The following is a 21,419-nucleotide window of genomic DNA, read 5'->3' as shown; positions in this document are numbered from 1 at the left end:
GCTAGTGGGCATCACCACAATGGGGTTATGCTATCAGTACCACTGAAATACGCCGGTGAGTTACCCTGCTCAACAAAGTATGTATCTTCAATAGTGTCAGCAGTAGGTCATGCTTCATCTGTCGGTCTCTCAAGAACTATGTTTGAGGAACGAGAACGCTAGGCCTTGGAAGCAGTATTCAGAAGCAGTCAAGAACTTGTACGTTGACATTTCTCTTCGTACAACAGACTATTTATGCTTGGCTTGTCTCTGAACATCTTTTAGAGCCGATCATAGGGCATGCACACGCTGAACCATAACTACCTACAGTGTCTTTAGTCAAAGAAAGCTAAATCAAATCCCTTCCAAACTCCCATCTCCTACGACCTAAACCGTTCATCAAGCACTTTATGAAGCTTCTTGAACCAAAATCTTGCTCTTCCCAGCCAAATCCGCAGCCAGTTGCCTCATGGGAATATTGGCCATGATGTCGAATACACTAACCTCAACCGCAACCTCCTTTGCAATCCAATTCCTGACCTCAACAGCAACCAAGCTGTCGACGCCATAAGCACTCAGTGGCTTGCCCGCGTCTACATCGTCCTCGGGCATCATCATCAACTTGGCCAGGCGCTGCACCAGAGCAGAGGTAATCAGATGCACAGCCTCGTCGTCCGCCTTGCCACAGCGAGCCAGCTCTTCGCGAAGAGAAACAGTGGCAGACCCGCCCGCTCCGGAGCCCGCGGCAGTCTTCCTGAGGCCAGCGAACCGCTGGTCCTGGATCCAGTACCACGCGTCGTCGTGCTCGTTATAAGGGAGTCCACACATAACCTGCGGAGGATGCGCTTCGGAGCCCTCGAGCGCCGTGGCCATGAGGCCGTGGAGATCGCTCTTGTGCATCACCTTGAGGCCCATGGCCTTGACGTGGTCTACGTACTCATCATGCTCTGCCACGAAGCCGACGCTGAGGAGATAGCCAATGTCAATTGTCATGGCGCGCAGGCCCTGGCTGCGGCGGTACGCCGCGAAGTAGTCCTGGAAGATATTGCCGCATCCGTAGTTGCCCTGTCCGCGGTGGCCCATGACTCCAGCGAGGGAGCTGAGCATGACGAAGAAGTCGAGGTCTCGCGGGAGGAGCTCGTGCAGGTTCCAGGTTCCGTGGACCTTGGGCCCGACAGTTGTACGGACGTGGTCCGCAGTCATCTTGTCAAAGAGGGTATCCTGTTGTGAGTTGTCAGCAATGAAATTATCCTGCTGGGGTTGGGAGCTTTGACTTACTCTGAGAACCATGGCACCGGTCACACATCCCTTCACAGCAGGGACGCCCTTTGCCTTCAAGTCCTCCAATACCTCTTGAAGGGCAGCCTTGTTGCCAACATCGCAATCATATGCATAGGTGTTGGCCTCATAAGTCTTCTGAAGCTCAGAGGCGAAAGCGTTGTTCTCCTCGCTGCTGGCGGCCGAGCGAGAGAGCAAGACGAGATGCTTAGCACCCTTCTCTGCAAGCCAGCGTCCAATATCCTTACAGATACCACCAATACCGGCGACGACGTAGGTTGCGTTTGCTTGAATGTCCACACTCGGCATGCGGGGGATGGCGGGGACCATGTCCGAATCGTCGACCCGAACGACTACCTTACCCATGTGCTTGCCAGCCTGCATATGACGGAAGGCCTTCTCGACCTCGGCCATGGAGAAGAGCTGGATCGGCGCGATGGGCTTGACGGAGCCATCATGGATGAGCTTTGCTGTATCTTCCCAGAGAGCTACTGCGCGGGGAGTGGGGTTATTCTCGAAATCGAGAAGATTGACGCCGATGTAGCGCTTGTTGTCGAGGAAGGGCTTCATGTCGAGGCCCGTGTTGGCGAATAGGTCGGCCTTTCCAATTTCCAAGAAGCGACCGAATTTGGCGAGGCAGTGCCACGACAGACGAAGGGCTTCACCAGCCAGGGAGTTGAGAACAACGTCCACGCCCTGGCCATTGGTGGCCCGCATGATAGCTTTGGCAAAGCTGGTATCACGGCTGCTGAAGATGTGATCTTCAGGGATTCCATACTGCTCCATGATGAGCTGCTTCTTCTCGTCCGAGCCGACAGTTGCAAAGATCTCAGCGCCCTTGCGCTGCGCGATCATGATTGCAGCTTGACCGACACCTCCGGCAGCGGCATGGATCAGAATCTTCTCATCCTTGACCAGGCTTCCGGCGGTTACAAGGGAGTAATGAGCCGTGAGGAAGATCAGGGGCATCGACGCTGCCTCCTCAAAAGTCATCTTTTCAGGGACAGCAATGGCACCCTTGGCCGGGAAGCGGACGTGGGTCGCAAAAGTGTCGCAAGAGGCAGTCATGACACGATCACCGGGCTTGAAATCCGAGACCGCTGAGCCGACGCGAGTGACAACTCCAGATGCATCGACACCGAGCTTGTTCTCGGCGAGGTTGCCCAAAGCGACGAGGACATCCTTGAAGTTGAGACCCACTGCCTTGACCTCGACTTCAATCCAGTCTTCAGGCAAGGGCTGGTAGTACGTCTCGTCCTCTTCCCATCTGAAGGTGTCGAGAAGACCAGGTGTCTTGATGGTGAGCTTGAGCGGTCGTCCGCATCCTTTGAACGAGACAAGCTCCGGTTGTCCCTTGGCTTCGTACTTACGAAGGGAGCCGTCGACGCTGAGAGTTCTCTCTACTCTCGGGATGTAGATGGTGCTACCGCGAGCTGCGAATTCGCCGTCAAACCCGTCGCCACGACTGTGGCCCAGCGCCACCTTGAGGACATTCCTAGCGGCCTCTTCAAAATTGATGTTGCTAGCGGTCTCGAGGTCGAGGGTAGCCAGCCGAACGCCTGCGTCCTCGTTACGAATGGCTCTTGACAGACCAACCATCAATGACTTCATCGGCTCAGAGCATTCCATCGCGGCACCACCAGTGATCCAGATAGTTCCGGCAGAGCCCAGTATGACTTGGCGCAGCTTCTCCCAATTCTCGTCTGTGAGGTTGGCCAGGATGGCTTCCTCCCATTCAGCGAGGCAGAGACAGTACTTGCCATTGACCTGGCTCTCCGAAACCCCATCCCATTGAGCAATTGACACATCTTGACTAGCGGATACGAACTGCTCTTTGATGGCCTTTGCAAGTTTCTCAGATAGTTCGGACCCTGTGCTGACGACGACGAATTGAGAGGAGCCAGACACCTGCTTCTCTGGCTTCGTCGAGATGATCAAGGAGACAGGCTCCATAGAAGCCTCGCGATCGCCGCGAATGTCGACATCGACACCCGAAAAGCCGGCTAGTTTCAGTGCAGTGTTCCACTCCTCGACATCCAGGAGAGGACCTCCTTTGCGGCCGTCATCTTCTCCAAGCCACCATCCAGGGAGGGGGCCCATGATGAAGCCACTGAAGATGCGCTTGATCGTAACCTCAGAAAGCACGAGGCGACCACCAGGCTTTAGCAGCGACTTACAGTGAGCGAGGGTCTCCTGGATGCTCTTGGTGGCGTGGAGTACATTGGCGCAGACAATGAGATCGTAGCTCTCGGGAGTGAAGCCCTGCTCGGTGGGTTCGTTTTCGATGTTGAGGGTAGTGAACTCCATGATGGATGCGTCAGTCGAGAAGCGATCGGCTGCCTTGGAGAGGAAGCCCGGCGAAATGTCCGTGAAGCAGTACTTTGCCGCCTTGGAAGTTCCATCGGCATTGCGGAGGCGCTCCAGGACGTGATACGTGGTGCCACCGGTACCAGCACCAATCTCCAAGATGTTGATGCCGGGTCTCTTGTCAGCAATCAATCCAACGTACTCCGCAACGTTGGTGTTGAAGCTGGTTCCAAAGGCGCCGCGGTAGAAGGAGTACAACAGATCGCCCTCGGTCATGACCTGCAACGGCTCTACCACGCGAGAGAAGATCTTGCTCAAGTTCTCTCCGATGCGGTCGACCATCTGCACTGTGATGTCGCCACTCTCGGACAGAACGATTCTCTTGCGCGCGGCGTCCAGCTCGGCTTCAACTTCTTCCTCGCTGGCAGCAAGAGGTGGGAACTGCTTGATAGTGTCGTGCATCCACTCGACATAGGACTTCCAGAAGCCATCTTGGGGCATAAAAGCTTTGCCCTCCTCACTTCCAAGCCAGGCGAGGCAGCGGTAGATATGGACTAGACAGACGTACTCAAGCTTGTCGAGGACAGAATCGTCATCTTTGCTCTTGAGAGTACGTTTGTACACAAGCTCCTTGATCTGAGAGGGCTCAAGCAAGTCAGAGTCCTCGTGCCAAGTCTGTCCGAAGCAGGAGGCCCTCGTCTCTTGAGCTTGAGAAGCTTCTCCCTCTCCAACGGAAGCCAAAGACAACCCGTCCATGATAATCGCGGGTTCAGAGAGATCCTCGGAGATGGTGATGGAGGATCTCCAAGTGGTGTAGCTGGTCTTCTGAGCCGTGGAACATCCGTGAAGCTTAGTTCCAGGGACTGTTGAGAGTTTGGCAGAGACGAAGATTCTGTCAAACGAGAATGGCACGACTGCCTCGCTAAGAGACTGGTCCTCGCCACTAATAGAGGGGAAGAGAAGATGCAGCACAGAGTCTAGGGTCGCAGGGTGGACCACGAACGGGTATTCGAAACCCTTGGGCATGACGGCCTTGGTATCCGGTACACTGATGATGCCGTAGCTTGCACTAGGCCCAGCAAAAAGCTCGGTCATGTTGCGGAAAGTCGGGCCATACTGCATGCCAATGGTCTCAACGGTGTCGTAAAGAAAGCTCCGTGCAGGCTTCTGACAGATCTCCTTGGCTTCGGCAAAGGTTTGCGCGTAGCGCTTGTTCTCAAGAGCCAGTTCGCGTTGCATGGCCGGGGAGAGAGACGACTTGTAGGTGACAGAGACCAGTCCTCGCGCATGCACCGTCCACTCCTTGATGTCTTCAGACCAAGAAGAGACAGCAAACTCGTTGAGGGTAGCAGACGGACCGGCCTTGGTACCAGTGCGACGAGGATGCAATTGGATCATCACCTCGATACCCTTGTCGGTGTCCGGCACTCTAAGGGCAGTGTCAATGGCAACATCGCGGAGTTCGTATCCGTAGACCTCCTCCGTGGGGTTCTCTTCCGCAAGCTGACGGGCTGCTTCAATAGCCATGACAACAATACCCGCTCCAGGATAGAGAATGTCGCCCTGGACCTTGTGCTCGCGGATCCAAGGGTTCTCGTTGCATCGAAGGAAGTTGCGCCAGGTAGGATCCGGAGTACCTGGGATTCGGTACCCAAGCAGATCCGTACGCGGCTTCTCTCTGAGTCTGTACTCGCGGCTGAGGTAGGACTCATCCCAGAAGGAGAGCTTATGGTTCCATGCGTACGGTGGCAAGTCCACAAGCATGTTGGTGTCAGATGTGACTTCGTTAACGCGGTTGATATCAACGTCGCACCCCTTAGTCCACAATTGTCCCATCGCCTCCAGGGCAGTGTGAGCCCCGTCGAACTTGCGTCGTAGTATTGTGGCATAGGATAGGTCTGAGAACCTGTCCTCAGTAGAGAATGTGTCGAGCAGGTAGCTTCTCAGAGCTGAATGTGGGCCCAACTCGAGAAAAACACTGGCAAAAGCAGATCTGTCGTGAGATCGGACTTTACCTTGCGCATGGTGCAAGAGAGAACGAACGGCACCCACGAAATTGACGGGAGAAACCAAGTTGTCCACCCAGTACGAAGGTGTCATTTTCTCAGAAGTGACAAGCTTTCCTGTTACAGAAGAGAACATGGGAATATCAGAAGACCGGTGGGGTATGCCAGCCAGAGCAGTCTCATATCTCTCTCGCGCGGCTTCCATGTGGAAAGAATGATATGCCACATCCATGGGCAAACGAGTGCATGGAATCTGGGCTTCCTTCAGAATCTCCTGCAATTCGCCAATAGCGGCATCGTCTCCAGAGATTGTGCAAGCCTTGGGGCTGTTGATACAGCCAACGATGGCCTTTCCGAGTTTGAGGGATTGAAGGTACTCGCTGACGCTCTCGGCGCTTGCGGACACAGCCAACATGCCGCCGTTCTTGGAGACAGTTTGGGAAACCTGACCTCTTAGCCACGCAATTTTCACCGCCGCCTCATGATCGATGAAGCCTGCACAGTAGGCGGCTCCGATCTCTCCGCTAGAGTGACCAACAACGGCGACAGGCTTAACACCCCATTCCTTGGCAAGATCAACGAGCGCGACTTGCAAGGCAGTGCATGCTGGCTGGCTGTACTCCGTCCGGCGTAGGTTGCATTCGGCTTCGGGGCGATCCAGTTCTTCGGTCAAAGTCCAGGTGCAGCCAAGAGACTTGAGGATCGTCTCAGAGCGCAGCATGCTGTCTCTGAAAGCCTTGTACACGGAGAGGCCTTTGCCCATCTTGAAGTACTGGGCTCCTTGGCCAGTGAATACGAAGGCGACACCCGGCACAGACGAGTTGGACGATCGAACAACGGCGGGGATAGTCTCAAGACTCTGGTAAAGGCTGTTGATGTCGGAAGCAATTGCGAAAGACTTCCAGGGTAAAGTTGTCCGTTTCGAAGAGAGGGTGTAGGCAAGATCGGTCATTGAGAGCGGTTGGCCAGAGGTTTTGGTGGCAAGGTAGTCGATTATCCTTCCAACGTTGCGTTTGACACCCTCTTGATCATTCGCGGAAAGCACGAAGAGCTTGGAGCAGGGCTCTTCTGGGCTGATGCTGCTGGTGGTCTCGCTTTCAGAGCCGATATCGCTGGCATTGCTGGAAGTAGATTGAGGTAGTCTTGGCTTGGAAACTGTGGCATGACGTCCTGAGAGACCATGACGGAGGAGGTAGGATGCGGCATCTTCAAGGATGACATGAGCGTTGGCTCCTCCAAAACCAAAAGAGTTGATGCTAGCACGTCTTGGGCCGCTATGAGGCCACACAGTGAGAGTTGTGGGAATCTTGACGTTATCTGATAGCTCGATCTGGGGGTTGAGTTCTTCGAACCTGCAGGGACATGCATCAGTCAGATGTTCGATATAAAGTTTTCCGGGAGTAGAACTTGCCACAAGTTCTGAGGGATAAATCCCCTTTCGACGGCCAAGGCAGCCTTAATAACACCAGCTACACCAGCAGCACCCTCCAAATGACCGATGTTGGCTGAGAAATTTCTTAGTAACTGTTGAAAAGAGGCAGTAAATGGAGGAAAACGTACTCTTCACCGAGCCAACGTACAGCTCGGAATTGCGGCTGGGCTGGTCTCCTATCGTCTTGAGAATAGCACGCGCTTCCAGAGGGTCGCCGGCTTGCGTTCCCGTGCCGTGTGCCTCAACGTAGCCGGTCTCCGCGGGATCGACTCCAGCTCTGCGGTACGCAGTGCGGATGAGTTCCTGCTGAGCTTCGCTGTTTGGCAGCGAGATACCAGGGGTCCTTCCGTCCTCATTCGCTGCTGAGGCCAGCACAACAGCGCGGACGGTGTGGCCGTCGCGAAGCGCGGCATCCAAGGGCTTGAGAATTGTGACGCCAAACCCTTCTCCGCGAGCGAATCCGTTGGCGTTCGCATCCCACATCTTGGACTTTCCGTCGGGAGAGAGAATTTTGGCGGCACCGAGCAAAATAGACATGTCTGGGCCGAACATGAGATTGGCACCAGCAACAACGCTCTGTTGCGAAAGTTCTGTGTCAGCAGTTACTTTGCTCTGGAGTGAGAATTCTTCCATATGCTTAATTGTCACTTACCATCTCTGCCTCTCCTGTACGTATGCTCTGGCAAGCCAGATGGAAGGCCGTTAGACTAGACGAGCATGCAGTGTCGATGGTCATTGAGGGCCCCCTCAGGTTGTAGAACCACGAAAGCCGATTCGAGGCAAGGGAGGAGGAGAGACCGGTGGCATCTTTGACGAGGCATCAGAAAGGCAATAATAGAACATGACGTGACAGAAATGGATACTCACGATAGATAGAGGGCCCTTCATTGTCACGAGCTTGCAGGTTGGGGAAGTCTCCGGTGAAGGTACCAATGTAGCAAGATGTTTGAGTTCCCGAGACGTCTTCCAGTCTCAGACCAGCTAACGCACAATTAGTAAACGGGGTATTCGTTCAGGTTTGCTAGACCACCATGGACTTACCATTCTCAAAGCCCTCGTAAGTTGCTTCAAGGAGCATCCGGTGCGTCGGATCCATGGCCTTGGCTTCCTTAGGTGTGACAGAGAAGAATGGTGCGTCAAACACCTTGAAGTCCTGTTTTAAGAAGTGCGCATGCCTTGAAAGAACGATGAGACGATAAGTTTGAAGGGATTCTCAAGAAATCGGACTTACCTGGGCTGGATGCTTCCCAGCCTTTCAGGGTCGGGATGGTAAAAGCCGTCAACGTTGTAGCGATCCTTGGGAATCTCGGATCGCGCAGAGCGAGCGTCCAAGAGCATCTGCCAGAACTTCTCCGGATCAGAGGCATCGCCGGGTGCTCTCAAGCCAATACCAATGATGGCAATGGGCTGACATGTGCTTTCAGCACGGGTGGGCTCGTCGATGAACGGCATTTTGTGTAACAAGGGACAATAGAAGGAGAATTACTAATAAGTATAGCGCTTGGGTATCTTGGGAGAATCGTGGAAGGATTTGGCTAGGACGAGAGTGTCAGGGAGAATCAAAGAGCAAACGAAGAAAAACAGCAAGAGCTCAAGGTGTCATATGTCTGCCTCCAACGGTCTCGATCGGAGTAGTCCGCATTTCCTTCCCCAATAGCAATATCTCATGCTGAGGTCCATCCATGCCATCAGATAAGAGCGAAGATGCTTGCCTCGACCAGAGTCCGAAGGGTTGCATCTAGACAATACTAGTTATCCAATACCATCGTATCCTACAGACACGTTGCCAGTGGCCTCCTGTCCTCCAATATTGGGCGCAGCGGGACTACGCAAAAGCGGTGATGGCCCGACAGTATAGAAAAGACGCTTGTGTATGTTCTGGCCGGAGCGTTTCCACATCCCGATCGCCCGGGGTGCTGCCAAGTACGGGAAGAATCCGGGGGACTTATGGATTCAACAGCAACCGGTCCCGGTCACCAAGGGGGCGGCTGTAATGGATCCCTGATAGATGGGCCTCACATCTGATATTGTGTTGCGGAGCACTTGTGGTGCCGCTGACTCGGGTCTCAGGTTATCATAGCAGAGCTGTACCCTGGAGCGATTGGCGAACAATCATACCCATGCTGATACAATTGAGTCTTTACAACAAATCTCGCACCACGTGGGCTCTTTTGTTTGTCCTTGTGAAGAGGATTTGCCCGGACGAGTTGCCGCCGGCATCGCTACAATGTATTCATTACGCGTCTTGCCGGCTGAATTTCGTATGAATGAACGCGAGGAGTAATCCAGGCCCGTCCCCGAGGCGTTCAGAAGATACGAATCATCTCGGCCGAATGCGCATTTACCCCGGGTCCGATTGCGGATCGTGTAGTTGGCCTTCAAACTACGGACACCTACTTGCTCTCCGTTGCCAGACAGCTTTTTTTTTGGGGGGGGGGGGGGGGGGGGGGTTTGTTGCGCATCTAAGTCTTGGTATCATACATGCAGTAAAATTTGAAACCCTTCCGATTGATAGATCCACAAGGGACTTTGAAAGAAAATATCAAAATGTCAAGCGACGTTTACTACATCTGAAGCTTCGGGCTCTACCAAAGGCTGGTACCAGCAAAACACATTGTCGGGGTCGTAAAGCTGCTTCAAGGCACGCAACTTCTCTAGCCTCCAAGGTTCATAACCATACAACGCTTCTGGAGGATCCTTCATCGTAGTTGTCGTGTTGCCATAGTTCACGTACTGCTGCAGTCGACCATAACCCGACGTTGCGATGAACTCCTTCTTCCACCGGTCAAGGTGCTCCTCGAACTTTGGTTTAAACTCAAGCTTCAACGGCGTCGCCATGAGCATTCTGTCCATGCAAGTCAGCGCTTCTCGTCACGAGGTAAAGCAATAACATCATTTAGCATCGACTCACAAGAAATGATTCGATCCCCCACGCCAAGGGAATGCCGTCGCTTCGCTGGGTAGCTCTCGTACTTTTTGGTGGGGCAAACATTCGAACATGGCCCCGAAGAAGCCCTTGCCCGCCCATTCTTCGTTCATGGACCTGACACTCTCGAAGAATGCCCGGGTGGTCTTGAGGTCGAACTTCTCGACGCAAGCAGCCCCCATCATCTTGTAAGGCGCTTTAGACCAGACCTCTGGCTTACTGAGAACGTTGTTCATGCCTTTGTATGTTTTCCATGGGAGGTCAGCCCATGTTGTGGTTACTTTCCCGCTGTTGATAACGGGGTTTAGGTTCTTGAACCGTTGAATCCATGGATCTGCCTCGGTTTCGGGACCAGACCAAACCAGATTGACGAGTATATGATGCTGTGCAGACATGTCAGCCTTGCTTTTCCGCGGCAGGATAAAGACTCTTGACCTTTCTTCCATCCTCGCTCTGGCGAACCCACAGCATGAAGATGGCCAAATTGGCTGGCATCATTTCATGAACGCTGTTGAGTGTCTCAAAGACAGAATCACACTGCTCAACAGTATACTCCAGGTCCCAAGTATAGTGTATGCCCTTGTTTGCCTGTGGATGTACGCGAAACGTAGCCTCTAGCGCGATGCCAAAGTTGTGCCCAGCTCCGCGGATAGCCCAGAACAATTCGGGGTTGGAATTCTTGGACACCAGAACAACGCTACCGTCGGCGAGCACCATCTTACAAGACACCATGTTGTCGTGCAAGAAGCCGTATTTTCCTTGGAGACGGCCGAGACCGGCTCCGAATGCAACTCCTATCACACCCGTGGTCGGGCAGGACCCAACGTCTGCCACGATATCAGCATGCATCTTGGAGATGTGATACTCAGCATCGACTAATCACTTACTAACTTCCATCCCAACCGACTCAAGGTACTTGACAAAGTTGTCCGTTATGACGCCTCCGCCGACGGTAACTTGCTGCTTTTCGGCGTCAAATTCTAACTTGTTCAGCGGACGCATGTCGATGAGGATCCCGTCTTTCAGGTGCCGCATCGTCGTAGTGACAGCATGGTGTCCTGATCGAGGCGCGAACGGAATGTCTTTTTCTCGGGCATATTTCATGACTTGAATCACATCCTCTTCGCACGCCGGCTCAACAGCCGCAAGATACGTCTATGCCGTAGTCAGCGTGAGTCTTTTGGACAATGCTTGCTCTGGCCTTACCGGACGCTCATAGTCTGTGAATCGCAGGTTTGATTTAGCAAACTCTTCGGATTCGATGAGGTGAATGCAGGCTCCGGCTGAGAGTCTAGGCTCCAGCTCTTCCCGGATGGTCTCAGGGCTCGTTCTTCTCATCATGGTGCTAATGTCTTGATTCCTGACGTGAAGTCGTCGCCAGGCTGCCAAACAATCAGAGATTTTGTCAAACTTGACAGCAATTGTCCGTCAGGTTGCTTGAACATGGCTTGGAAGCCGATTTCGGACACATCACATATCGAGTAAATCATTGCCCTTTCTCTGATGGAACCGTCGGCTCAATTTCGTCAAGTCCCCAACATCTCCACTCGCCAACTCAAGGGTCTATGGAAACACCTACGGACGCAATGAGAGTGCAATTTTCCTACTATCGCAGAGCAGGAGATCCATGATGTAGGATTCCTCATTGGCAGATCGTTCCCACGTGCTGTGGATGAAACCCATTGGGGTTTTCAGGTCTACATGAATCCGGCCCCTCGAACTTTGAGGTCTTAGACTCAACGGCCAAGACCGGGGTAATGAGCTTGTTTTCTAAACAAGCATTGACTCGTGCTCTTTCAAGGGGCCGGCTCCAGGATGTCTCGGGAAATAAGGTTCTCTCCTGCAGCTAGTCCAGTACAAGACTTCCGTTCCGGACGACAGATTCGGCATTCATTAAGCAGCCCGGCGTGACCTACAGGGGGTTAGAGGTGGCAGTCAGGGAGTCCCTAGCACCGTGGCCCGCTCAGCATGAATCAAGTTCTCGGAAACCGCAGCGACCTTCTTATCGCGTTCCTCTACGATGGATCCCACGATGATTCTTCGCGGGTCCTTGAGAACGTGCAACAACGTTGTTTTCTTATTGGCAGGCTTGCTTTGACTACTCACTTCATCTCATGAGACCCCTAGACCCGTCACACGCGGAGAGCCTCGTCATGTTCGTGTTGCAGCGGAACGCGCTCCGATCAGCTCTCCACCATAGCTTTGAGTAAAAGAGCCAAGCTCGGTGGTCAAGACCCGAGATGCTTTCTTGATGTTGAAGGCGATGCAGATAATCTGGCTCAAACAAGTGCTGACACCGTGGTCAAGTCAAGGGATCTTCAATCATCACGATGGTCTCGGTCAACTTACCTGAGCAGGTTCAAGCTCACCTGAGCAAGTTACCAGCTTTCTCGGCTTTCAACATTGCTATCACCTCTCTCTGTCTAGTAAGTTCAGTACCCAACGATCCTCTCAGAACGAAAACTCATCAATCCTCCAGATCGCGATATACATCTTCTGCAGAAGCTTCTACTACCTCTACGTCAGCCCGCTCCGACACTACCCAGGCCCCAAACTCTGGGCCATCTCTCGCCTGCCATGGAACTATGTTAACATGAAGGGCCGCATCTCCTGGCGCATCCGTGAGCTCCACGACCAATACGGCCCCGTCGTCCGCATTGCGCCCGACGAGCTTTCCTACACGAGCTCCACGGCGTGGAAGAAGATTTACGGACAGCGCACGCCCAGCGAGTTCCCAAAAGCCCTCGACGGCCGCGGCATCGCGCCGCCGACCATGGGTGGCCGGAAGACGCTGATGACGGAGGACCAGGCGGGACACGCGAAGCTCAGGCGCGCCATTAACCCAGCCTTTTCTGAGCGTGCGTTGCGTGAGCAGGAGTATTATTTTCAGAATTATACGGATACTCTCGTGAGTCAACTAAGGAGAGTTTGCAAAGAAGGCGCTGTAGATCTGTCAACCTGGTTCAATCTTCTTGCTTTCGACATTCTGAATGGTGAGTGGCCTACTTTCATAGAGGTCAGCCTGTTTCTCAACTAACAGACTGCTCACTCCAGACCTCGCCTTCGGCGCTTCTGAAAACTGCCTCGACAACGCCGACCATCCCTGGCTTCGCCTCATCAATACGCGCGCCAAAGCCTACGTCTGGATCCAACTAACAGTACAATACGGCGTCTTCGACCTCCTCACCTGGATCGCACCGCGCCGCGTGACCGAGTCCCGCCGCAAGCACATCGCCATGACGGAGGCCAAAGTCCGACAGCGCATCGAGGCCAAGAACCCGGGCAAGGACTTTATGTCCTACATCCTTGATAACCCGGAGGAGGGCAATAAGCCCACCAATATTGAGCTGACGATGCTGGCGGGCACCTTCATCGTCGCCGGCAGCGGCACCACCGCCGGTGGCATGTCTGGCCTCACGTACCTGCTACTTCAGAACCCGGAGAAGCTCGAAAAGGTAAAGGCGGAGATCCGCGGCAAGTTTAGCACGCAGGAGGAGATCACTATGGTTGCTGCGCAGAATTGTAGGTACCTCCGCGCGTGTATCGACGAGGGCATGCGGTTGTACCCTCCCACGCCGGGCTCCCTGCCCCGATGGGTTCCGGGGAAGGGCGAGGTCATTGACGGTAGATGGGTTCCTGGCGGCTACGCTGTTGCTGTGAACCAGTTTGCGGCGGGACACTCTGAGCATAACTTCCGCCGAGCTCGAGAGTTCATTCCTGAGAGATGGCTTGAGCTGGGCCCCGAGTCTGAATTTGCCAACGATGATCGGGCGGCAGTCCAACCGTTTTCATATGGGCAGCATATTTGTATCGGAAGAGCGTGAGTTTCTGCCCCCCCCCCCCCCCAGAAAGAGATACCTCACAAAAGTCAAGAGGTGGACGCTGACGATCCTTCAGCATGGCGTTCGCCGAGATGAGTCTGACTATGGCAAAGATTATTTGGAATTTCGACTTTGAGCTCGAGAATCCTGCCGAAGATTGGTGGAGCAAACAGGGAACGTATATTATGTGGGAGAAGGTCCCTTTGATGATCAGGTTACGCCCTAGAACAGCTATTTGAAGCCTTTTTAAGCATCAGTCAAACCGATGCCCAAAATACATCGCCCAGACTTGCTAATTCATGGGAGGGTTATTGTGGACTGTGCAGTCTCATCATACAGATAATCGACTCAAAGACAATCACCTTGCCATTATGAGATATGAATTATTGACATGATTCTATTGCCAATTATTTCTTGCACTTTTTCCTAAGCCCACAGCCAACAGTTTTCGCTCTCCCGTCCACGAGAACGACAAATCACACTCATGTTACCACAACGACAAAATCCTCTTTCAAATACATCATAAATGATTGGACGAGTTCATCTTCATGAAAGCGAGTCAATCGCCCCGTAGTGTCGACCCCCTCAGCTGTCACTTACCAGCAGAATGGTTGACGTCCGAGTCAGCGGGCCGCATCCAGGGGGTACCCATGTGTCTTTCCCCCGTTCATTCTCGTCTGCAAGATCCCCTTTCCTCGGATCAGGGACGTCTTCCACCTCGCGATGGAGCCTTTGATTAGATTCCCATGTCGTTTCCACCAGCGCAAGCTGTCGGACCAATGCCAAGCATCCTCTAGAGCACGTTGGCCGAGGGTCGATCGGAGTTAGAGGCGTTGAGTGATATTGACCGTTTGACCAATGACTGCGCAGACGCTGGAGGGGTCTTGTTACACGCTTCCCATCAAGATGGCCAGCAATCATCGTGAAGCTGAAGTTTTGTAATGGTGATGATGATGATAGCATCCTAGGTCGTCGTGCCTGTAAGAGACCAATTGTACGCCTCTCAGCTGAAGCATCCCGCAGACCCCAGATAGAAACTCAACGTAACATGGCATCTCAAACATTCTCCATCACCACAATGGCCCAATTCCCAAGTCTCAAACTCCACCATCATCTTCACAACACCCCGCTCTATACCCTCATCCCCCTCCTCCTGCTCATCATCCACCTCCTCCTCACCCTCCACCACAACATCTCCCACGCCAGACGCGCCCGCACCCTCTCCTGCCACCCAGCACCCCTCGAGCCCTCAAAATGGCCCCTCGGCCTCGACGTTGTCCTCGCCTCCCTCCGCGCCGACCGCGAGCAGCGCACGCCAGACCACGTCGCCGCGCGCTTCGCGGCCCTCGGTCGCAATGGTGACAGCAACAACAGCAATTTTGAACCCAACACCAACACCAACGGCGGCGTCTACACCTTCCGCATGTCCCTGCTCGGCACAACAAACGTCGTCACCGCCGACCCGCGCAACATCCAAGCCCTCCTCGCCACGCAATTCCGCGACTTTGGAATGGGCCTCGCCCGCAGCACGAACCTCAAGACCGTCCTGGGCCGAAGCATCTTCGCGGCCGACGGACCGGCGTGGCGCTCCGCCAGGGAGGTGATGAGGCCTCTCTTCAGCCGCGATAACGTCTCCAGGCTGGATCTGCTCGAGGCGCACGTCCAGACGCTGTTCCTCTGCATCGAAAAGGGGACCACCACAACAACCATCACCAACATGAACGCCGCAGACGGAACATGGTCAGCCCCCGTGAGCCTCGCCTCCCTGTTCCCCTGCCTCACCCTCGACTCCGCAACAGAACTCTTCCTGGGCCAAAGCACACGCACCCTCTCCGCCCGCCTCCACAACGACAACTCCCACCCGGGAACGGCCTTCAACCACGCCTTTGAAAAACTCCTCGCCGTGCTCGGCACGCGCATGCGTCTCCGGAGCTTCTACTGGCTCTACGGGAACAAAGACCTGCGCTCCTGCGTAGCGACGCTCCACGCCTTCGTCGACGCCGCCGTCGCCGCCTCAGATGCGGCGAAAGCACAGGGTTCCTCCCTCGCGCGGTACGATTTCCTAGAAGTTCTTCGAGAACGATGTGCCGGCGGGGGAGGGGACGAAGAAGTTCGCGAGCAGGTGTTGGGGTTGCTCGCCGCGGGACGGGATACCACCGCCTCGCTGATGAGTTGGGTCTGGTACTGTCTCGTTCGCAACCCGCGCGTGTTTGCCAAGCTCCGCGCGGAGATAACATCAACCTTTGGACCTTGCTCTTCTTCCATAGATCCTTCAGAAACATCAATGACGTTCGCGTCACTGAAGCAGTGCACCTACCTCCAAGCAATCCTCTCCGAAACCCTCCGCCTCCACTCAGTAGTCCCCTTCAACTCCCGCCGCGCCCTCATCGACACGACCCTCCCCGCCGGCGGCGGTCCCCATGGCGCCGACCCGATCTTCGTGCCCGCGGGAACGGAAGTCAATTTCAGCACGCACGTACTCCACCGGCGCAAGGATCTCTGGGGCGAGGACGCGGATGAGTTTGCGCCGGAGAGATGGGAGACGAAGAGAGGGTCCGCGAGCGCGGCGTGGCATTTCGTGCCTTTCAACGGCGGGCCGAGGATTTGTATCGGGCAGCAGCTCGCGCTGACGGAGGCGGGTTACGTGATTGCGAGGATGGCGCAGAGGTATGAGGCTGTGGAGGGGTTGGATGTTGATGTCACTAGAGATTGGCATAATTTTACGGTGGTTTGTGGGCCTGGGAGCCCGGTTGATCGGAATGAGGCGGTGTTGTGTCGGCTGAAGGTTGCGTAGGTCTTGTAAACATGTCGTGCTAGAGACTCAGATCGATTACCGACACTTATGAGTTCGACTGAGAATATAACGACGCCATTCGCTGGTTCCACTAGATGCGCGATTGGAACAAGTACTGTTGTCCGAGCAATGTAATACTTGGGAAATATAACAACAGCGTATACACTTACAAGAACTTGGATTTTGGGCCCCAGAAACCAGGGCTTGATGGAACGTGATTGCTCGCGGGCCGTTTGGATACCGTAGGGCGCATGATACGCCTAGGATGCCGGCCGGCGGTGTATCGGGGAAGTGGATCAAGGCGTCGTGAGCAGGCCGTTCCGTTCCGGCCGTCAGCATTGGACTTGGTCGGATCATTCATCACATTCACAGCATTCATAGAGGACAGGAGAATTTTGATTGTTTTTGTGTTATTGGTATCATTCAACGTGATGTTTGAAACGAGAAGAAAAAAGTTACATCAAGGTCATGTACACATTTGCGCCGGAATAAGCCCCAGTTTTCATTACCTTTCCAACCAAGCCTTTCCACGGCTTAGAACAATGCTCCGCCCAGACGGATCGCGACGGACTTGTTCTGGGTGTAGTTTGCCAGAGCAGCCTCGCCGAGCTCTCTGCCGATACCGGACTCCTTGAAGCCGCCGAAGGGCACCTGGTAGGAGAGCATGTTGTAGCAGTTGACCCAGACGGTGCCGGCCTTGATGGCGTTGCTGACGCGGATGGCGGTGTTGAGGTCGGTGGTGTGGACGGCGGCGGCGAGGCCGTAGGTGGTGTCGTTTCCGAGCTTGATGACCTCCTCCTCGTCCTTGAACTTGGCGATGGCGCAGACGGGGCCGAAGATCTCCTCCTGCATGATCTTCATGTCCGGGCGGACGTTGCTGAAGATGGTGGGCTGGATGAAGTAGCCCTTGTCGCCGTGGCGCTCGCCGCCCGTCTCGACGGTGGCGCCCTCGTCCTTGCCGGCCTTGATGTAGCCCATGATGCGGTCGAACTGCAGCTGGGAGACCTGGGGGCCCTGGAAGGTCTCCGGGTGGAAGGGGTCGCCAACCTTGTTCTGCTCGGCGCGGGCCTTGAAGGCGGCGAGGAACTTGTCGTAGATGCCCTCCTGAACGAAGATGCGGGTGCCGGCGCAGCAGCACTGGCCGTGGTTGTAGTAGATGCCAAAGTTGACCCAGGAGATGGCCTGCTCAATGTCGGCGTCGTTGAAGACGATGTTGGGGGACTTTCCGCCGAGCTCGAGGGTGACCTTCTTGAGGTTGGAGCTGGCGGCGGCCTTCATGATCTGGCGACCGACGAGGGTGGAGCCGGTGAAGGCGATCTTGTCGACGTCCATGTGGGCGGAGAGGGCGGCGCCGGCGATCTTGCCGAAACCGTTGATGAGGTTGAAGACACCGGGGGGGAAGCCGGCCTCCTTGATGAACTGGGCGAAAACGAGGGCGGACAGGGGAGTCTGCTCGGCGGTCTTCATGACGATGGTGTTACCCGTCGCCAGGGCGGGGGCGATCTTCCAGGAGAGCATGAGGAGGGGGAAGTTCCAGGGGATGACCTGGGCGCAGACACCGATCTGGAGAGGGTTTGTTAGCTGGCGGTTCTGGATTGTACCAAGAATGACAGCGACTTACAGGCTCGGAGCGGGTGTAGTGGAACATGTCGTGGGCAACGTCAATGGTCTTGCCCTCGATCTTGTCGGCCCAGCCTCCGTAGTATCTCAAGCAGCCGACAACGGCACCAACATCGCCCTTGGCCATGGAGATGGACTTTCCGTTGTCGAGAGACTCGACAGCGGCCAGGAGGTCGGTGTTCTTCTCGGCAATATCGGCGAGCTTGTTCAGGAGGTAACCACGCTGGCTAGGGGGAACCTTTCTCCACTCGCCCTCAAAGGCCTTGCGGGCGGCGGCGACGGCGATGTCGACATCCTTCTCGGTGGCCTCGTGGACGGAGGTGATGACCTCCTCGGTGGAGGGGTTGATGACCTCGAAAGTCTGCTTGTCAACACCCTCAACCCACTCGTTGTTGATGAAGCTAGAAAATCACGATATGTTAGACTTGGTGATTTCGAGGTCGTCATTGCTCGCGGGGTAAGCGGCGGCGGGATAAGGATTGAGGGGTGGAAAATACGCACAGTCCAGTAGGTTGGTTGTAGGCGCCCGTCACCGGGGTCTTGAGCTCAACGGACAAACCCATTGTGTGTGATTTTTGTGGAAAACAAGTACGAAACGTGGAAGGGTATCTGGTATCACGGAAGAAAGAAGAAAAAGTTTGGATTGGGATGGGATTGTGAGTTGAGAGTAGTGAGAAGTGAGAGAGGGAGGGAGAGAAACTGGAGAGACGAAGCTGGGGATCACAGACTGTATATAAAGCGGGGTCCGGGGGGGCACAGAGCAGCAAGAGCAGAGCAGAGCTGGGGGAGAGAAGTCCGAAAGTGATACGGTATACCGCGCGGCGCAAAGGCAGTGGAGGGGACGAAATGTCAGAGACCTAGAGACTGGAGTGTGAAGGGTCAAGGAGGCGAAGGCGATACCTTGCTCGACGGCGGTGGGGCCCGGGGTGGGCAGGAGGGTGTACGGATGGAGGGGAAGACTCCAGACTCAGAGTAGGGTAGGTACTGCGTAAGGATGAGGGGAAGGGGAGACTGGAGTGTCTGCAAGATAGTAACCTAACACTAAAACCGAGGCCTGGTCTATCCGTACTTGGTATCGGAACCGCAGATTGGATGGGCATTGGATGAAAGGGAACGTGAGAGAATCCCCCCCATGGGCCGGAGCAACGTCAAACACGGTCATTCGGTGGACTGGACTGGACTTGAGATCTCCACACTGGGAGGCCAGACACGCATCTGCATGCTGTCAATGGACAGGGTTTGGGGGGGGGGGGGGTACTTCGTACTTACACCAGATATTGACAAGCTAGGGTGGACTCCCATACAGTAATCGATTTGTTAGTGTTGGAGGGGAGAAATGGAGGGGCAGCAACTTGCAAGGGATGGATGCAAGATGGGACCTCGAGCTAAGGTAAACGGGGAAAGGTGGGCGCCGCTTCGGGCCAACGCCTGCCTTTCCTTTCCTTTCCTATCCTTTGCTTTCCCTCGTTCCCTTTACGCCGGACGAGCAATACGCTATCCACCGGTGCGTTGCTGTGCTGTGCTGGCTGACAGCAGGTCTTCACCAGGACTCAGAGACTAACAGTAAGGTAGATCAAGACTGCCACTAGGTGATGCCTGTTCGACTCGGCCCAAGTTTACCAGAATGTCACCCAGGGGTGTGTGTCACTGTGGGTTCCGTTCGGTGGGAATTGAGTTCCGCGTTCCCATTCCCCGGGGCCCCAGGTTAGGAAGAAGAATCGCGAAACTGTCGTGATGATATTGGACTAGATGGCTCTGAGGTAAGTTGTGCTCGACCATATGTCTGTTGCCATCTTTTGATTTCTCTCTTCTTGCCTCTATACTGTGAATATCTACCATGCTTTGTTTGCTTTTGTTCTTGAGATGAATATGAAAGGTTGCCACGACCCAGAGCTACAAACCCCTCTCTCTCCGCTTCCCCTCTCTTGCAGTTTGTCGACCCCGCATTTTCTCCATCACAAGTTGCGTCTTCCATTGGGCAACCAACCAATCAGCACAATTCAAATTGCTGGTCTTGTCTTGATGCAGCAGCCACACCCGCTTCAAAGCGCTTCATCACACACACCAAACATCTGCTTTTTTGTCTCTCTACTATGATTATCCCACAGCTATTGAATCTGCCCGAGGGTCCTGCTTAGGATACTATGACAAATGGCATCACCTAGGGAACAGACGGGCTCTGCGCTGCAGCTACTCCTCGCCGATCCCTGCCAACTACCGTGCTACAGTGCAACTATGCTACTGTAGCTGAGCAGCTATCAAACACATCGGAATTCGAGCTCGGGACCAATGTGTCGTAGCCATGGCACGCTTAGAAATGCCGAATCAAAAGAAGTCTAACTACTATAACCCCGGATTCTTTCGGCATTAAGCCATCCTCCAAGAGATGATCAGACGATGAACTATTGGATGCCCGTTCCATTGTTTGCTCCCAGTTGTACTCCGTACATAGTATGTAAGCTCTGGATGGATGGGCGGAAGTTCGCCGGCGCGTGTTTTCAGATGCTTTCCGAGCGGATTGCCTGCAGTCAGCAAGTTGAACTACACCCCCAACGTACTGTGATACCCAAACCATTCCGTGACAATCGAGTCAGAATGACGGTCCCGTTCCAGCCCGGCATACGCAGCATGGGATAAGCAGTATGGGACGAAACACGATTCCTCACACTTCGACTTGGTCGTTGGGTGGCCCAGAACTTCCGCCTGGCATAACTGGCACCTTTCCCCTCCACCCCACCTTTTCATTCCCACCTTGACGACACACGCACGCGTTCTCTACAGACGTACCGCCGTACCTTACGTCGACTCGGTGGCTGGCCGTGAAATGTTGGGGCCCCGGGTCCACGACCTGCCACCTTGAAGGTTACCGGTAAGATTGAGATTACCTTTTTCTTTGGACTTCTCCATACCGGGCTCTGCACACTCTGGAGTCTGGATACTGGGGCGCGGACATGGGATACCTAAACCCCCCGACCCACACTCATGTACATACATCTCCAAGTTTTTTTTTACGGTGTCTTGGCTCGATCATCCGCGGCATCTTAACTCCTACACCTCCAAAGGGGGGCAGGGTAGCTCCGTCGTGCGGCGTTAAGCAATGACATTAGGTATAGAGATAACGGGGCTCGAAATACTGAAAATTTACTCGGGAGAAGACTACGGTACTTAATTACCACGAGCTTTTGAGGTCTGAAAGACTGAAACTCCTCCTTCTCTCGGGGTGTCTTTACTGCCCATTCCCCGGGCCTCTCTGCTC

General features: G+C 54.5%; 5 protein-coding genes across 5 annotated transcripts; 2 read left to right on the top strand and 3 right to left on the bottom strand.

The window, feature by feature from the left end:
• Window positions 1-387: 387 nt before the first annotated feature.
• Window positions 388-8,454, bottom strand: CPAR01_01908 (beta-ketoacyl synthase domain-containing protein; the record flags this gene model as incomplete). The annotated part of the gene is made up of 8 exons (XM_060486196.1): window positions 388-1,200; window positions 1,258-6,922; window positions 6,985-7,075; window positions 7,131-7,578; window positions 7,655-7,809; window positions 7,870-7,983; window positions 8,044-8,177; window positions 8,234-8,454. The coding sequence occupies 8 exons, from the start codon at window positions 8,452-8,454 to the stop codon at window positions 388-390; spliced, it is 7,641 nt and encodes a 2,546-aa protein (XP_060353524.1).
• A 1,098-nt stretch (window positions 8,455-9,552) lies between these two features.
• CPAR01_01907 (FAD binding domain-containing protein) lies at window positions 9,553-11,269 on the bottom strand (the record flags this gene model as incomplete). The annotated part of the gene is made up of 5 exons (XM_060486195.1): window positions 9,553-9,847; window positions 9,914-10,311; window positions 10,364-10,755; window positions 10,816-11,083; window positions 11,135-11,269. 5 exons carry the CDS (start codon window positions 11,267-11,269, stop codon window positions 9,553-9,555), a joined length of 1,488 nt encoding a protein of 495 aa, XP_060353523.1.
• A 989-nt stretch (window positions 11,270-12,258) lies between these two features.
• Window positions 12,259-13,988, top strand: CPAR01_01906 (cytochrome P450; the record flags this gene model as incomplete). Its single annotated transcript, XM_060486194.1, has 4 exons — window positions 12,259-12,354; window positions 12,408-12,921; window positions 12,983-13,748; window positions 13,826-13,988. 4 exons carry the CDS (start codon window positions 12,259-12,261, stop codon window positions 13,986-13,988), a joined length of 1,539 nt encoding a protein of 512 aa, XP_060353522.1.
• Window positions 13,989-14,827: 839 nt separating this feature from the next.
• On the top strand, window positions 14,828-16,543 carry CPAR01_01905 (cytochrome P450; the record flags this gene model as incomplete). The annotated part of the gene is made up of 1 exon (XM_060486193.1): window positions 14,828-16,543. One exon carries the CDS (start codon window positions 14,828-14,830, stop codon window positions 16,541-16,543), a length of 1,716 nt encoding a protein of 571 aa, XP_060353521.1.
• A 534-nt stretch (window positions 16,544-17,077) lies between these two features.
• On the bottom strand, window positions 17,078-18,726 carry CPAR01_01904 (aldehyde dehydrogenase; the record flags this gene model as incomplete). The annotated part of the gene is made up of 3 exons (XM_060486192.1): window positions 17,078-18,106; window positions 18,165-18,564; window positions 18,665-18,726. 3 exons carry the CDS (start codon window positions 18,724-18,726, stop codon window positions 17,078-17,080), a joined length of 1,491 nt encoding a protein of 496 aa, XP_060353520.1.
• Between the last annotated feature and the right edge of the window lie 2,693 nt (window positions 18,727-21,419).

This window comes from Colletotrichum paranaense (assembly GCF_030867605.1).
Source record: "Colletotrichum paranaense strain IMI 384185 chromosome Unknown Scaffold_2.1, whole genome shotgun sequence".
NCBI lineage: Eukaryota > Fungi > Ascomycota > Sordariomycetes > Glomerellales > Glomerellaceae > Colletotrichum > Colletotrichum paranaense.
Note: the sequence above shows the minus strand (reverse complement) of the source record. Positions and strands in the feature narration are given on the sequence as shown.